Source organism: Salmo salar, unplaced genomic scaffold (genome assembly GCF_965601325.2).
Source record: "Salmo salar unplaced genomic scaffold, fSalSal1 ptg000432l, whole genome shotgun sequence".
Taxonomy (NCBI): Eukaryota; Metazoa; Chordata; class Actinopteri; order Salmoniformes; family Salmonidae; genus Salmo; species Salmo salar.
The window spans coordinates 772,214-790,274 of NW_027675387.1; the positions used below are offsets into that span (position 1 = coordinate 772,214).

The window sequence follows — 18,061 nt, forward strand, 5'->3', positions numbered from 1 at the left end:
TTGGTGTGCGATATTTACAGTGATACTTACAGAGCTTTCCTGCAGCCTCTCACAGCTGGGAGCAGTCTCCTACGACCCTCCTCTGATGTCTTGTATTCCTTCAGGTCAAACACATCCAGAACCTCCTCTGATATCTGCAGCATGTAGGCCAGTGCTGAACACTGAGCATGTGTGAGGTTTTTGGATCTCTTTTCTGACCTCAAGTACACTTCGATTACCTTCTGTACTGAATGGTCTTTCATCTCTATCAGACAGTGGAAGAGATTGATGCACCTCTCTGGGGACATGTTCTTCCTCTGCATCACCTTAAGGGATCGGATTATTTTCTGGACGCTCTCCGGACTGCTTTCTGTCTGTGTCACCAGACCTCGTAGGAGTTTCTGATTGGACTCCAGTGACATGCCATGAAGGAAGCGGACAAAAAGGTCCAGGTGTCCATTCTTACTCTCCAAGGCTTTATCCACGGTACACTTCAGCAGCTCATGCAAGGTTAGCTCTTCAGACACACCTCTAGACTTTCTTTTGAGGAAGGGCTTCAGTGCATCCATGTTCCTGGCAGTGTAACAATGGTACATGTAGACAGCTGAGAGAAACTCCTGAATGCTCAGATGAACAAAGCAGTATACCACTCTCTGAAATAACACAGACTCTTCTTTAAAGATTTGTGTGCACACTCCTGAGTACACTGAGGCTTCTTTGACATCAAGGCCACACTCTTTCAGGTCTTCTTCATAGAACATGAGATTACCCTTCTCCAGATTGTCAAACGCCAGCTTCCCCAGCTTCAGAAGAATTTCCTTATCTGACTCCATGAGCTCCTCTTGATCCATCTCATCTCTTCCATGATATTTCTGGTTCTTCAGGCTGGTCTGAATGAGCAGGAAGTGTATGGACATCTCAGTCAGAGTCGTGGGCATCTCTCTCCTCTTGTCTGTACTCAACATGTGTTCAAGGACTATTGCAGAAATCCAACAGAACACCGGCATGTGGCACATGATGTGGAGGCTCCTTGATGTCTTTATGTGTGAGATGATTCTGCTGGCCAGGCCCTCATCACTGAATCTCTTCCTGAAGTACTCCTCCTTCTGTGGGTCATTGAACCCTCGTACCTCTGTCACCTGGTCAATACACTTAGGGGGGATCTGATTGGCTGCTGCAGGTCGGGAGGTTATCCATAGGAGAGCAGAGGGAAGCAGATTCCCCTTGATGAGGTTTGTCAGCAGAACATCAACAGATGATGTCTGGGTGACATCAGACACCTTTTCATTGTGCTGGAAATCCAATGGAAGTCTGCTTTCATCCAAACCATCAAAGATGAACATAGCTTTACAGGCAGTGAGTTTCTTTGCATTGCCTATGTCTAGTTCTGTGTGGAAGTCATTTAAAAGTCTGAGAAGACTGTACTGGAGATCTTTGATCAAGTTCAGCTCCCGGAAAGGAAGCACAAATATGATCTCCACATCTTGGTTTGCCTTCCCTTCAGCCCAGTCTAGGATGAACTTCTGCACAGAGACAGTTTTCCCGATTCCAGCGATGCCCTTCGTCAGCACAGTTCTGATGCTTCTCTCTTGGCCAGGTAAGGGTTTAAAGATGTCATTGCAGTGGATTGCTGTGTCATGTGAGGTTGGTGTCCTGGATGCTGTCTCTAGCTGCCACACCTCATGTTCATTGTTAACACCTTCACTCTCTCCTTCTGTGATGTAGAGCTCTGTGTAAATCCTGTTGAGGGGAGTTTGGTTCCCTGCTGTTTCCATGCCTTCTATCACACATTCATACCTCCTTTTCAGACTGGCTTTATGGTTTACTATAGCTCTCTGCACGCTGTCATCCACTACAAGGGAGGAGTAAAAGGATGTGTATCAGACATATTCATTGACAGGATGAAATGTGGGCCTCCACAACTACAGTAACTTATATTATCTCATATTATTGTAGTTAACCTGTTATGGCTAGGGGGCAGTATTTTCACGGCTGGATAAAAAACATACCCGATTTAATCTGGTTACTACTCCTGCCCAGTAACTAGAATATGCATATAATTATTGGCTTTGGATAGAAAACACTCCAAAGTTTCTAAAACTGTTTGAATGGTGTCTGTGAGTATAACAGAACTCAAATGGCAGGTCAAAACCTGAGAGATTCCTTTACAGGAAGTGGCCTGTCTGAGCATTTCTTGAACTTCTTTGCCATCTCTATCTTTTACAAAGGATCTCTGCTCTAACGTGACACTTCCTACGTCTTCCATAGGCTCTCAGAGCCCGGGAAAAAACAGAATGTCGTCATCCCAGCCCCAGGCTGAAACACATTATCGCCTTTCTCAAGTGGCCGATCAAGGGACTGTGGGCTTAGGCGCGTGCCCTGGCTGCCCCCGTCTTTGTGATTTTTCCTCTGTTTGCCGAAAAGGAGATTCCCGGTCGGAATATTATCGCGTTTTTACGAGATAAATTGCATAAAAAATGATTTTAAACAGCGGTTGACATGCTTCGAAGTACGGTAATGGAATATTTAGAATTTTTTTGTCACGAATTGCGCCATGCGCGCGACCCTGATATACCATTTCGGATAGTTTCTGGAACACACGAACAAAACGCCGCTATTCGGATATAACGACGGATTATTTGGGACCAAACCAACATTTGTTATTGAAGTAGCAGTCCTGGGAGTGCATTCTGACGAAGACAACAAAGGTCATAACATTTTTGTAATAGTAAATCTGATTTTGGTGAAGGCTAAACTTGCCGGGTGTCTAAATAGCTAGCCCGTGATGGCTGGGCTATGTACTTAGAATATTGCAAAATGTGCTTTCACCAAAAAGCTATTTTCAAATCGGACATATCGAGTGCATAGAGGAGTTCTGTATCTATAATTCTTAAAATAATTGTTATGCTTTTTGTGAACGTTTATCGTGAGTAATTTAGTAAATTGTTAATAAATTCCCCGGAAGTTTGCGGGGGGTATGCTAGTTCTGAACGTCACATGCTAATGTAAAAAGCTGTTTTTTGATATAAATATGAACTTGATTGAACAAAACATGCATGTATTGTATAACATAATGTCCTAGGTGTGTCATCTGATGAAGATCATCAAAGGTTAGTGCTGCATTTAGCTGTCTTCTGGGTTTTTGTGACATTATATGCTAGCTTGAAAAATGGGTGTCTGATTATTTCTGGCTGGGTACTTTGCTGACATAATCTAATGTTTTGCTTTCGCTGTAAAGCCTTTTTGAAATCGGACAGTGTGGTTACATAAAGGAGAGTCTTGTCTTTAAAATGCTGTGAAATAGTCATATGTTTGAAAAATTGAAGTTTTTGTATTTTTGAGGAATTTGTAATTCGCGCCACGCCTATCATTGGATATTGGAGCAGGTGTTCCGCTAGCGCAACGTCTAGATGTAAGAGGTTAACTACATTTAAATCATATTGAGGTATTGACTTAGCACAGGTCTGCAAGTGTTCTTACTGTTTTCAGAGCCTCTTGCATCATTGGATTCCCTCAGGTGCTGTAGTACAGGAAGTGTTCTGGATCTCTTTCTACACTGAGGGCAGTCATAGTCTCCTGAAGGAGCAGGTTTCTCCCAGTATCTGGTGATGCACTGTCTGCAGAACCTGTGTCCACAGGTGATGGAGACCGGATCCCTCAGAACCTGCTGACACACTGCACACCTGGACTGATCCTCTGGCAGAGTAGACCATCCACTACAGAGATAAAGGAGAGAGAGATACTGATCCTCTAACAGAGTAGACCATCCACTACAGAGATAAAGGAGAGAGAGATACTGATCCTCTAACAGAGTAGACCATCCACTACAGAGATAAAGGAGAGAGAGATACAGAGTAGACCATCCACTACAGAGATTAAGGAGAGAGAGATACTGATCCTCTGGCAGAGTAGACCATCCACTACAGAGATAAAGGAGAGAGAGATACTGATCCTCTAACAGAGTAGACCATCCACTACAGAGATAAAGGAGAGAGAGATACTCATCCTCTAACAGAGTAGACCATCCACTACAGAGATAAAGGAGAGAGAGATACTGATCCTCTAACAGAGTAGACCATCCACTATAGAGATAAAGGAGAGAGAGATACTGATCCTCTAACAGAGTAGACCATCCACTACAGAGATAAAGGAGAGAGAGATACTGGTCCTCTAACAGAGTAGACCATCCACTACAGAGATAAAGGAGAGAGAGATACTGATCCTCTAACAGAGTAGACCATCCACTACAGAGATAAAGGAGAGAGAGATACAGAGTAGACCATCCACTACAGAGATAAAGGAGAGAGAGATACTGATCCTCTGGCAGAGTAGACCATCCACTACAGAGATAAAGGAGAGAGAGATACTGATCCTCTAACAGAGTAGACCATCCACTACAGAGATAAAGGAGAGAGAGAGATACTGATCCTCTAACAGAGTAGACCATCCACTACAGAGATAAAGGAGAGAGTGATACTGATCCTCTAACAGAGTAGACCATCCACTACAGAGATAAAGGAGAGAGAGATACAGAGTAGACCATCCACTACAGAGATAAAGGAGAGAGAGATACTGATCCTCTGGCAGAGTAGACCATCCACTACAGAGATAAAGGAGAGATACTGATCCTCTGACAGAGTAGACCATCCACTACAGAGATAAAGGAGAGAGAGATACTGATCCTCTAACAGAGTAGACCATCCACTACAGAGATAAAGGAGAGAGAGATACTGATCCTCCAACAGAGTAGACCATCCACTACAGAGATAAAGGAGAGAGAGATATACTGATCCTCTAACACAGTAGACCATCCACTACAGAGATAAAGGAGAGAGAGATACTGATCCTCTAACAGAGTAGACCATACACTACAGAGATAAAGGAGAGAGAGATACTGATCCTCTGACAGAGTAGACCATCCACTACAGAGATAAAGGAGAGAGAGATACTGATCCTCTAACAGAGTAGACCATCCACTACAGAGATAAAGGAGAGAGAGATACTGATCCTCCAACAGAGTAGACCATCCACTACAGAGATAAAGGAGAGAGAGAGATACTGATCCTCTAACACAGTAGACCATCCACTACAGAGATAAAGGAGAGAGAGATACTGATCCTCTAACAGAGTAGACCATACACTACAGAGATAACGGAGAGAGAGATACTGATCCTCTGACAGAGTAGACCATCCACTACAGAGATAAAGGAGAGAGAGATACTGATCCTCTGGCAGAGTAGACCATCCACTACAGAGATAAAGGAGAGAGAGATACTGATCCTCTGGCAGAGTAGACCATCCACTACAGAGATAAAGGAGGGTGCAGTAATTCCTCTAATAAACTCAGTTACAAGAAATTACACATTACAACAACAACAACAACAAACATCTAGTGACGTACCTAAAGGCTTGATGCTAATTATTTAACCTGTCTCCTCCCCTCATCTACACTGACTGAAGTGGATTTAACAAGTGACATCAATAAGGGATCATAGCTTTCACCTGGATTCACCTTGTCAATCTATGTAATGGAAAAAGCAGGTGTTCATAATGTTTTGTTCACTCACTGTATAAAAGATATATGACATAAACAACAAATGATAAGCAGATGCATTACAGTATGTACTCAGATACACAAAATACATCAGGTTTCAGATCTTGAAGGTTCTCCTCTTCAATAGTAATATCATCAATTCTGACCAGTAACTTACCTGGGGTCAAAGGTCCCTGATCCATTACTAAAATGCATAGGCTGATCCATAGAGAAGTAGCTCTTCATGGACAGATGACTGGGTACTGGAGAGACTGATCTCTGGAGAGACTGAGTTTGCTTGGAGATTCTGAAAAACATAATGAATCACCATGTAACTACATTTCAAAATATATCCAAATTATATATCGATAGATTACATACATTACATAAAGCATTAAAATATATGGCATTACATAAAGCAAAAAACATACACTGAGTGTACAAAACATTAAGAACACCCTCCTAATACTGAGTGCCCCCCCCCCACCTTTTTGCCCTAAAATTAACCTCAACTCGTCAAGGCATTGACTCTTCAAGGTGTCGAAATCGTTCCACAGAGATGCTGGCCCATGTTGACTCCTATGATTCTCACAGTTGTGTCAAGTGGGCAGGATGTCCTTTGGGTGGTGGACCATTTTTGAGACACATGGGAAACTGTTAAGCGTGGAAAAACCCAGCAGCGTTGCAGGTCTTAACACTAATCTGTGCGCCTGGCACTGATTGATGTGGATTCAACAAGTGACATCAACAAGGGATCATAGCTTTTCATGTTTCAAGGAGCGGGAGTAAACAAAACTGTCAAGGAGGTGTGTAAACAAAACTCCTTAAAAATTTGGCAAGATAAGAAGTTGGGGTATGGGGGAGACAAAATACTGATGCCTACATAGAAAAACATTTTGGTTTACATAACTTAAAATGCATTTAATAAATAAATATCTTTAGGGTTACGGTATATTTTGGAGTTTTGGACAATGTTTTCATATGACCTCAATATTCTAAAAGTGTTACTGAGTTAACCTGGAAGCCTATAAGAAATCCTGCTATGCCCTCCAATGAACCATCAAACAGGCAAAGCATCAATACAGGACTGAGATCGAATACAACTACACCAGCTCTTCCGGACGACTATGTGATCACGCTCTCAGCAGTCAATGTAAGACCTTTAAACAGGTCAACATTCACAAGGCCGCAAGGCCAGACGGATTACCAGGATGTGTACTCTGAGCATGCGCTGACCAACTGGCAAGTGTCTTCACTGACATTTTCAACCTTTCCCTGTCCGAGTCTTTAATACCAACATATTTTAAGCAGACCACCATAGTCCCTGTGCCTAAGAACACTAAGGTAACCTGCCTAAATGACTACCGACCCGTAACACTCACATCTGTAGCCATGAAGTGCTTTGAAAGGCTGGTCATGGCTCACATTAACACCATCATCCCAGAAACCCAAGACCCACTGCAATTTGCATACAGCCCCAACAGATCCACAGATGATGCAATCTCTATTGCACTCCACACTGCCCTTTCCCACCTGGACAAAAGGAACACCTATGTGAGAATGATATTCATTGACTACAGCTTAGCGTTCAACACCATAGTGCCCTCAAAGCTCATCACTAAGCTAAGGACCCTGGGACTAAACACCTCCCTCTGCAACTGGATCCTGGACTTCCTGACGGGCCGCCCCCAGCTGGTAAGGGTAGGTAACAACACATCCGCCACGCTGATCCTCAACACGGGGGCCCCTTAGGGGTGCGTGCTCAGTCCCCTCCTGTACTCCCTGTTCATTCATGGCTGCACGGCCAGGCACGACTCCAACACCATCATTAAGTTTGCTGATGACACAACAGTGGTAGGCCTGATCACCAACAACGATGAGACAGCCTATAGGGAGGTCAGAGACCTGGCCGTGTGGTCCCAGGACAACAACCTCTCCCTCAACGTGATCAAGACAAAGGAGATGATTGTGGACTACAGGAAAAAGAGGACCAAGCACGCCCCCATTCTTATCGACGGGGCTGTAGTGGAGCAGGTTGAGAGCTTCAAGTTCCTTGGCGTCCGCATCACCAACAAACTAACATGGTCCAAGCACACCAAGACAGTCGTAAAGAGGGCATGACAAAACCTATTCCCCCAAAGAATACTGAAAAGATTTGGCATGGGTCTTCAGATCCTCAAAAGGTTCTACAGCTGCACCATTGAGAGCATCCTGACTGGTGGCATGACTGCATGGTATGGCAACTGCTCGGCCTCCGACCGCAAGGCACTACAGAGGGTAGTGCGAACGGCCCAGTACATCACTGGGACCAAGCTTCCTGCCATCCAGGACCTCTATACCAGACGGTGTCAGAGGAATTGCCCTAAAAATTGTCAAAGACTCCAACCACCCAAGTCATAGACTGTTCTCTCTGCTACCGCACGGCAAACGGTACCGGAGCGCCAAGTCTAGGTCCAAGAGGCTTCTAAACAACTTCTACCCCCAAGCCATAAGACTCCTGAACACCTAATCAAATTGCTACCCAGACTATTTGCATTGCCCCCCCCCTCCCCTATACGCCGCTGCTACTCTCTGTCATCATCTATGCATGGTCACTTTAATAACTCTACCTACATGTACATATTACCTCGACTAACCAGTGCCCCCGCACATTGACTCTGTACCGGTACCCCCTGTATATAGTCTAGCAATTGTTATTTTACTGCTGCTCTATACTTTTATCTCTTATTCTCATTCATACTTGTTTAAACTGCATTGTGGGTTAGGGCTTGTAGGAAAGCATTTCACTGTATTCGGCGCATGTGACTGATAAAATTTGATTTCATTCAACTTGTCAATCTACGTCATGGAAAGAGCAGGTGTTCATAATGTTTTGTAAACACAGTGTCTTAAAATATATGACATAAACAACAAATGATAAGCAGATGCTTTACAGTATATACTCAGATACACAAAATACATCTGGTTTCAGATCTTGAAGGTTCTCCTCTTCAATAGTAATATCATCAATTCTGACCGGTAACTTACCTGGGGTCAAAGGTCCCTGATCCATTACTAAAATGCATAGGCTGATCCATAGAGAAGTAGCTCTTCATGGACAGATGACTGGGTACTGGAGAGACTGATCTCTGGAGAGACTGAGTTTGGTTGGAGATTCTGAAAAACATAATGAATCACCATGTAACTACATTTCAAAATGTATCAAAATTATATATCAATAGATTACATACATTACATAAAGCATTAAAATATATGGCATTACATAAAGCAAAAAACATACACTGAGTGTACAAAACATTAAGAACACCCTCCTAATACTGAGTGTCCCTCCTCTTTTTGCCCTACAATTAGCCTCAACTTGTCAAGGCATCGACTCTTCAAGGTGTAGAAAACGTTCCACAGAGATGCTGGCCCATGTTGACTCCTATGATTCCCACAGTTGTGTCAAGTGGGCTGGATGTCCTTTGGGTGGTGGACCATTTTTGAGACACACGGGAAACTGTTGAGCATTAACAACCCAGCAGCGTTGCAGTTCTTGATACAAATCGGTGCGCCCGGCAGCAAGAAAGTAAAATAAATAGGTTTTGATTATGTTTTAATGGTAATGGCGACATACAGTGGGGGAAAAAAGTATTTGATCCCCTGCTGATTTTGTACGTTTGCCCACTGACAAAGAAATGATCAGTCTATCATTTTAATGGTAGGTTTATTTGAACAGTGAGAGGCAGAATAACAACAAAAAAATCCAGAAAAACGCATGTCAAAAATGTTATGAATTGATTTGCATTTTAATGAGGGAAATAAGTATTTGACCCCTCTGCAAAACATGACTTAGTACTTGGTGGCAAAACCCTTGTTGGCAATCACAGAGGTGGCTGGCTGAGGGAAGGAGGTTCTCACCCAAGATTTGACGTTACATGGCCCCATTCATCATCTCTTTGATGCGGTGAAGTTGTCATGTCCCCTTAGCAGAAAAAGACCCCAAAGCATAATGTTTCCACCTCCATGTTTGACGGTGGGGATGGTGTTCTTGGGGTCATAGGCAACATTCCTCCTCCTCCAAACAGGGCGAGTTGAGTTGATGCCAAAGAGCTCCATTTTGGTCTCATCTGACCACAACACTTTCACCAGTTGTCCTCTGAATCATTCAGATGTTCATTGGCAAATTTCAGACGGGTATGTATATGTGCTTTCTTGAGCAGGGGGACCTTGCAGGCGCTGCAGGATTTCAGTCCTTCACGGCGTAGTGTGTTACCAATTGTTTTCTTGGTGACTATGGTCCCAGCAGCCTGACAAGATCCTCCCGTGTAGTTCTGGGCTGATTCCTCACCGTTCTCATGATCATTGCAACTTCACGAGGTGAGATCTTGCATGGAGCCCCAGGCCGAGGGAGATTGACAGTTCTTTTGTGTTTCTTCCTTTTGCGAATAATCGCACCAACTGTTGTGTCATGACGTTGGCCTGTGGGTAAGGTTTATGACCCCCCCCCCATAAATACCTTTCTCCCCCTCTCTGAATCTACTGAAGGACTTGAATAGCCTGTGTTAAATATAGAGAGTCTTGGAACATCAAACAAATGGGGAAAGGTACCACATATTTTGTTAATAAAACCAGTTGGAAATATGCTTGGGAACGTAATGAGTATGTATGTCAGTTCGGTTGTCATCTGAGACATTATGACTGATGACAGGACGACATAAACTGTATCTGAGAAAGTATACGCCCAGTAGTTATCAGAGTCACATGGAATTGTTATGCAATTGAAATGTTTGATATTGAAAATGTTTGTTAGGAGATGAAATGTAATTTTAGCTTCCGAATGAGAGATTTGGGTTTTCATAAGGAAAGTGCCCTGCTCGATCAGTGGCCCAACCCTGTGAAGAGACAGGGGTTATAAACGATGAAACACCTCCCTCCCCCTCTCCACTATATAATCCTTTGACGAAAAGATAACCAGGTAGTTCCAGTACGGGAGGCCTGCAGCCTCTACGTTAGAAGGACACACATGTCAAGTACAGAACTAAGCCAACCTCGGCGTGAGCTCTGGTATGAACTGGTATGAACTTTGAGTTTATTCACTACAGAAGTGCTACTTCCTAGCCGTTGAGTTAGCAGCGGCCGCTGCTAACGTGGGTTAGGAAAGGACGGACGACGGATCCAGTCTAACAACCAGACGAAGATACCACCACGTGTCCAATGGACAACCATTGACATTCTTCTGAAAACAGGGAGATCTGTTGGCCAACCCGGCCAGCATCTACGACCAATCTACCGAAGCGCAGCTCAGAGTAAATATTTATTGCATTTTCCTTTTCCAAATGGGCGGTAATTTAGAATGCATAAGATAATGTATTTACGATAGCATAGCTGCTGTTTCTTTGTTCCTAAATCTTCCCGCTCTTTCATTCAAGCCCAACCCCCTTTCCTTTGTGTAACCAGCTTTCATACAGGTTCCGTCCACCAGGGATGTTTTCTGTATGACATCATTGTATTCTGTGTATTTGTAATTCTGTGTGATTACTTAGGTATTTAGTAAATAAATAATTAAACCCAATTTTGTATTGCTGATTCAACTTGTTAGCCAGGGTTCGTGAAGATAACCAAGAATTTACAACTTTCATTATGAGACTGAAAATAAGACAAGGGTTAACATTGACTGCTATCGATGTAAAATATTACTAAGTATTTTAAGAGTTTATTCGGAAGATAACGGCTCTATAAACGTTCTTCCGTGGTGCCCCGACTTTCTAGTTAATTACATTTACATGATTAGCTTAATCAGGTAATATTAATTACAGAGAAATCATTTTCTAAGTTAGCATGTCATATCACTTAATCCGGCATAGCCAAAGACACGACAGTTGTCACCTTTTCACCAAGCTGCTTGGCGATGGTCGTGTTGCCCATTCCAGCCTTGTGTAGGTCTACAATCTTGTCCCTGACATCCTTGGAGAGCTCTTTGGTCTTGGCCATGGTGGAGAGTTTGGAATCTGATTGATTGATTGCTTCTGTGGACAGGTGTCTTTTATACAGGTAACAAACTGAGATTAGGAGCACTCCTTTTAAGAGTGTGCTCCTAATCTCAGCTCGTTACCTGTATAAAAGACACCTGGGAGTCAGAAATCTATCTGATTGAGAGGGGGTCAAATACTTATTTCCCTCATTAAAATGCAAATCAATTTATAACATTTTTGACATGCGTTTTTCTGGATTTTTTGTTGTTGTTATTCTGTCTCTCACTGTTCAAATTAACCTACCATTAAAGTTATAGACTGATCATTACTTTGTCAGTGGGCAAACGTACAAAATCAGCTGGGGATCAAATACTTTTTTCCCCTCACTGTACGTAAATGCCAACAAAATAACTTTTTGGTCTGTGTGTGTGTGTGTGTGTGTGTGTGTGTGTGTGTGTGTGTGTGTGTGTGTGTGTGTGTGTGTGTGTGTGTGTTTCAACTATTTAACTGTAGTAGAATGCTGAGAAGGCAGCTAAAATTTTAAATATCGGTTATCGGTATCGGGTTGTTTGGCAAGGAAAATATCGGATATCGGGTTGTTTGGCAAGGAAAATATCGGATATCGGGTTGTTTGGCAAGAAAAATATCGGATATCGGGTTGTTTGGCAAGGAAAATATCGGATATCGGGTTGTTTGGCAAGGAAAATATCGGATATCGGGTTGTTTGGCAAGGAAAATATCAGATATCGGGTTGTTTGGCAAGGAAAATATCGGATATCGGGTTGTTTGGCAAGAAAAATATCGGATATCGGGTTGTTTGGCAAGGAAAATATCGGATATCGGGTTGTTTGGCAAGAAAAATATCGGATATCGGGTTGTTTGGCAAGGAAAATATCGGATATCGGGTTGTTTGGCAAGGCAAATATCGGATATCGGGTTGTTTGGCAAGGACAATATCGGATATGGGTATCGGCCAAAAATGTCATATCGATGCATCCCTATTAAACCTGTCTGGTCCCCTTCATCTACACTGATTGAAGAGGATTTAACAAGTGGCATCAATAAGGATCATTGCTTTCACCTGGATTCACCTTGTCAATCTACGTCATGGAAAAAGCAGGTGTTCATAATGTTTTGTGCACTCACTGTATAAAAAATATATGACATAAACAACAAATGATAAGCAGATGCTTTACAGTATATACTCAGATACACAAAATACATCTGGTTTCAGATCTTGAAGGTTCTCCTCTTCAATAGTAATATCATCAATTCTGACCGGTAACTTACCTGGGGTCAAAGGTCCCTGATCCATCACTAAACTGTACAGGATGATGCATAGAGGAGTCACTCTTCATGGACAGATGACTGGGTACTGGAGAGACTGGTCTCAGAGTTTGGTTGGGGATTCTGAAAAACATAATGAATCACCATGTAACTACATTTCAAAATGTATCAAAATTATATATCAATAGATTAAATACATTACATAAAGCATTAAAATATATGGCATTACATAAAGCAAAAGACATACACTGAGTGTACAAAACATTAAGAACACCCTCCTAATACTGAGTGTCCCCCCTCTTTTTTTGTCCTCAGAACAGCCTCAACTCATTAAGAAATGGACACATAAGGTGTGGAAAGCGTCCCACAGGGATGCTGGCCCATGTTGACTCCAATGCTTCCCTCAGTTGTGTCAAGATGGCTGGATGTCCTTTGTGTGGACCATTCTTGATTCCTACCTGTCTCCTCCCCTTCATCTACACTGATTGAAGTGGATTTAACAAGTGTAACTTAATTGTAACATAATCACATAGGCCTACTGATTCACTTCATCTCAGTTCCACTTGAATCCTTCAGAGTCTATTGATGCACATACTTCATAGTATGTCCATATGTACAGTACCAGTCAGAAGTTTGGACACACCTCCTCATTGCAGGGTTTTTCTTTATTTTTACTATTTTCTACATTGTAGAATAATAGTGAAGACATCAAAACTATGAAATAACATATGTGGAGTCATGTAGTAACCAAAAAAAGTGTTAAACAAATCAAAATATATTTTATATTTGAGTTTCTTCAAAGTAGCCACCTTGATGACAGCTATGCACACTCTTGGCATTCTCTCAACCAGCTTTTTGAGGTAGTCACCTGGAATGCATTTCAATTAACAGGTGTACCTTGTTAAAAGTGAATTAGTTAATTAATTTCCTTCTTAATACATTTGAGCCAATCAGTTGTGTTGTGAAATGGTAGGGGTGGTATACAGAAGATTATTTATTTTACCTTTATTTAACTAGGCAAGTCCGTTAAGAACAAATTCTTATTTTCAATGACAGCCAAGGAACAGTGGGTTAAAACTAGTTAGGGCTAGGGGGCAGTATTGAGAATTTTGAAAAAAATATGTGGCCATTTTTAACTGCCTCCTACACCAACTCAGAAGCTAGGATATGCATATTATTAACGGATTTGGATAGAAAACACTCTGAATTTTCTAAAAACTGTTTGAATGGTGTCTGTAAGTATAACAGAACTCATATGGCAGGCAAAAACCTGAGAAAAATACAAGCAGGAAATTAGAATTTTGTGGCTGTACTATCTTTGAGTCATTGCCAATAGAACACACAGTGACAAAGGATTCATTTTGCACTTCCTACGGCTTCCACTAGATGTCAACGATCTTTATAAAGTTGTTTGAAGCGTCTATGATGAACAGAGACCGGATGAGAAGGAAGGGAAGTTGACGTCCCTGGGATGTCGTCACTTCATTATTGCGCGCTCATGTGAGATGAGACTTTGTATTTCAAACGTTTATCAAGACACAGGAGAGGTCCTGTTGAAATATTTATCCGTTTCACGTTCTCAAGGCCCTAAAGATTGATGCTAAACAACGTTTGACATGTTTGAACGAACGTAAATAGATTTTTTTTTTTACTTTTTGTCGTGACTTTTCCCTCCCCCGCCCTACATTTTGAGTAGCCTACCGAACGCGCTAACAACATGGAACAACTTGGAGTTATTTGGACATAAATTATGAACTTTGTCGAAAGAAACAACATTTGTTGTGGACCTGGGATTCCTGTGCCGTCTGATGAAGATTATTAAAGGTAAGGGAATAGTTCTAATGTTATTTATGATGTTAGATGACTCCAACATGCCAGTTAACTGTATAGCCTAGTGTATTTTTCTGAGTGCAGTAGTCAGATTATTGCAAAGTGTGCTTTCCCAGTAAAGTTATTTTGAAATCTGTCAATGCGGTTGCTTTCACGAGATATTAATCTATAATTCTTTGAATAACAGTTTAATATTTTATCCACGTTTTATAATGAGTATTTTAGAAAATTCACCGGCAGTTTTTGGGGGAACACATTTTCTGAACATCACGCGCCGATGTAAAATGCTGTTTTTAGATATAAATATGAACTTGATGGAACAAAAAATGCACGTATTGTCTAACATAATGTCCTAGGAGTGTCATCTGATGAAGATTGTCAAAGGTTAGTGCATAATTTTAGCTGGTTTTCTGCTTTTGGTGACGCCTGTCTTTGCATTGACAAAACATTACACACAGCTATTTTCAATGTACTCTCCTAACATAACCTAACTTTATGCTTTCGCCGTAAAACCTCTTTGAAATCGGACAATGTGGTTGGATTTAGGAGATGTTTATCTTTCAAATGGTGAAAAATAGTTGATTGCTTGAGAAATGGAAATTATTTGATTCTTGCAGTTTTGAATTTCCCGCCATGGTATCTTGTCAATAAATCCCGTTACCGGGATCAGAGCGGGAAGGGGTCCCCAACATATATAGTGATTTTGGTTTATGTCAGTTTAATTGTTTGTTATGGTATAAGTTGTTATTTTATGATTGTAAGTGATAAAATGAACTAGTAATTCTGAGTAATTACTACTCTAGTAAGGAATAACACGTTTCAGTACTACTGCAGTTGTTACATAATTCCAATAGATGGCAGCATAAGACCACAAATGATATTTCAGAATACTAGTTTAGCTTTTTCCCTGGATGCATCGCCACTCCCCTCACAGGAAAACTCCTGTGTGGCTTCTTTCTGTCCATTTCCACACTGCTAACGCAAGAGGAAGGACTGAAAAAGCATTTAACAGATTACTGTGAAGTAATATAACGATCGTTGATGTTTATTATTCCCTGTTTTTATGCTCATGTTTTACACTTCATTAATATAAAGATTATCATTAAGCCTGAACATTAATTCAGTCACCTCTGGTCGAGAAAAACATATTTTCCCAGTACATTCATTCTCTAATTCATCAACCAGCATCGACCCGCTCTGCCTTCTCGAGCAAGCCAGGGGCATGTGGAGGTAAATTTAATTTAAAGGTAAAATGTTGAGGTAAATTTACTAACCGGGAGGGTTGAATTATGTCATTTATTGGCGGGCTGGAAGACATGCTCATCTTTTCTATTCCGAGGTTGTTTACTCGCAATATCAGATATTAAGATGATGTTTCATAATGTATGTATACTGAGGTTGAAGTTCTGAGTAGTGATCATTTACCAGGGGTTCAATACCTGCTATAGTCACTATTTATTTGCTCTCCCAAAAGCAACACAGGCCTAATACGAGATATATAGCTAACTAAAGTAATGAGTGACCATTTTAGAAAATCATGGGACATATAGTCTGTGGTTGCATGCTATTTTATTTCAATCATATTGCTGCTTGTAGCCTATAACTGATGCTTCGTGGTCTTATGCTGCCATCTATTGAAAATATTTAGCAATTAAAAGTTATTAATTCACCTACAGACATTGGTGAGGCAGCTGAGAATTAAAAAAAACGTCATGTGTCCAGCCTACTTGAGGCGCCCTGAAAATAATATTCAAAAGATTAGTCCTTGGATACAGAGGGGTTAAACACTAAAGTTACCGTCCATCTAGTGAAGAGAGGAGAACCTGACAGAGGTAGCCAGCATCCGTCAACGATAGAGGGACAAGCCCTCCACGGGATTGAAGAGGTGGAAGAAACAACTGGGGAGCTCCATCGGTCCACAAGAAATGCAGGCAGCCGGTGATGATGTACTGGTAGCTAGGATAACTAGGATACTGCTGGTAGAGTAGCTAGCTAGCTTACCTAGCTGTACCGACTAGCTAGGATAACTAGGATGCTGCTGGTAGAGTAGCTAGCTAGCTTACCTAGCTGTACCGACTAGCTAGGATAACTAGGATGCTGCTGGTAGTAAATCAATTTATAACATTTTTGACATGCGTTTCTCTGGATTTTTTTGTTGTTATTCTGTCTCTCACTTTTCAAATAAACCTACCATTAAAATTATAGACTGATCATTTCTTTATCAGTGGGCAAACGTACAAAATCAGCAGGGGATCAAATACTTTTTTCCCCCACTGTAAAAGTGTAAAATAAACACGTTTTTCTTTTGATTATTTAATTATCTACATCATGTTATTTCAAGATATCCCTTTGGAGCGCAACATCACGTTGTTAAAAAATAATCCTAAATTGGGCATGGCTATAAATTAGGCAAATTGAAGGCATCTCGGGCGTAATATGTGTTTGATGAAAATGAACATTGTATGCAACGTTGTAGGCAACATTATTGGCAAGGGACTTGATGCCTACTATGCTAAAGCTATTTAGAGTTGTTAAACGGGAGTGAAGAGTGTGTTGATATAACAGTAAAATTGTCAAAATTGTTATTGTAACAACGATCAGAATTGGTAAAGAAAATATGCATTCCATTATATTAGGCAATAATTAATAGTAGGAAAAGTGGTAGTGTCATGTGAAAATTCTATCAAATGTGTTACATTGCAACGAGTACAGTCAGGGTGCCGTAGAGCCCCTGCAGTACCTCCACAGACCCCGGATTGAGATCCCCTGATTTAGCAGATGCTCTTATCCAGAGAGATTTACAGTAACTGCATTCATCTTAACATAGCTATTTATTTTGGAAATAAACTTAATAAATTATTCATAAAACTGTCATCTTACCTCTTAGCTTTGTTGTCATGTCTCCCAGAGATTCTCATTTTAGAGGCAGGGCCCCCCTCTTCTCTCTCCCCAGAGAGACTCATTTTAGACCCCTAAACAGAGATCCAGCATGTTGGTTGTGGTTAACACAGTAACAACTAATTCTTGATTGTCAATTGTTCTCATTTATTCATTATCTCTTTGATAAATAAAACATTTACTAACAGACATAGAAACAGTCAGGTGATTTAATGCATCACATTAACTTGTAGGTGTGACATTTCATCTCCATGGTAACTGTCAATAATAATAATAAGTCACTGTTTGTTAAGGTAGTTCTAGACAGTACAGCAACAACAATAATAATAATAATAATAATAATAATAAGTCACTGTTAGTTAAATAAGGTAGTTATAGACAGAACAACAACAATAATAATAATAATAATAATAATAATTATGTCACTGTTTGTTAAGGTAGTTCTAGACAGTACAGCAACAACAATAATAATAATAATAATAATAATAATAATAATAAGTCACTGTTTGTTAAGGTATTTATAGACAGTACAGAAACAATAATAATAATAATAATAATAATAAGTCACTGTTAGTTAAGG

The 18,061-nt window shown here is 40.9% G+C and overlaps 1 protein-coding gene across 1 annotated transcript; it reads right to left on the bottom strand.

The window, feature by feature from the left end:
- Positions 1-26: 26 nt before the first annotated feature.
- LOC106597716 (NLR family CARD domain-containing protein 3-like) lies at positions 27-17,545 on the bottom strand. The gene is made up of 6 exons (XM_082971904.1): positions 17,464-17,545; positions 12,757-12,876; positions 8,540-8,668; positions 5,691-5,819; positions 3,460-3,695; positions 27-1,831 (listed from the first exon to the last, which is right to left on the bottom strand). Exons 1-6 carry the CDS (start codon positions 17,499-17,501, stop codon positions 27-29), a joined length of 2,457 nt encoding a protein of 818 aa, XP_082828030.1. The 5' UTR covers positions 17,502-17,545.
- Between the last annotated feature and the right edge of the window lie 516 nt (positions 17,546-18,061).

Coding starts and splice junctions, on each gene's coding strand:
- LOC106597716 (XM_082971904.1), bottom strand. CDS start 17,501: ATGAGAATCTCTGGGAGACATGACAACAAAGCTAAGAG. Junction 5,820..8,539: donor TCAGGGACCTTTGACCCCAG/GTAAGTTACCGG, acceptor TATGTTTTTCAG/AATCTCCAAGCAAACTCAGT. Junction 3,696..5,690: donor TCAGGGACCTTTGACCCCAG/GTAAGTTACTGG, acceptor TTATCTCTGTAG/TGGATGGTCTACTCTGCCAG.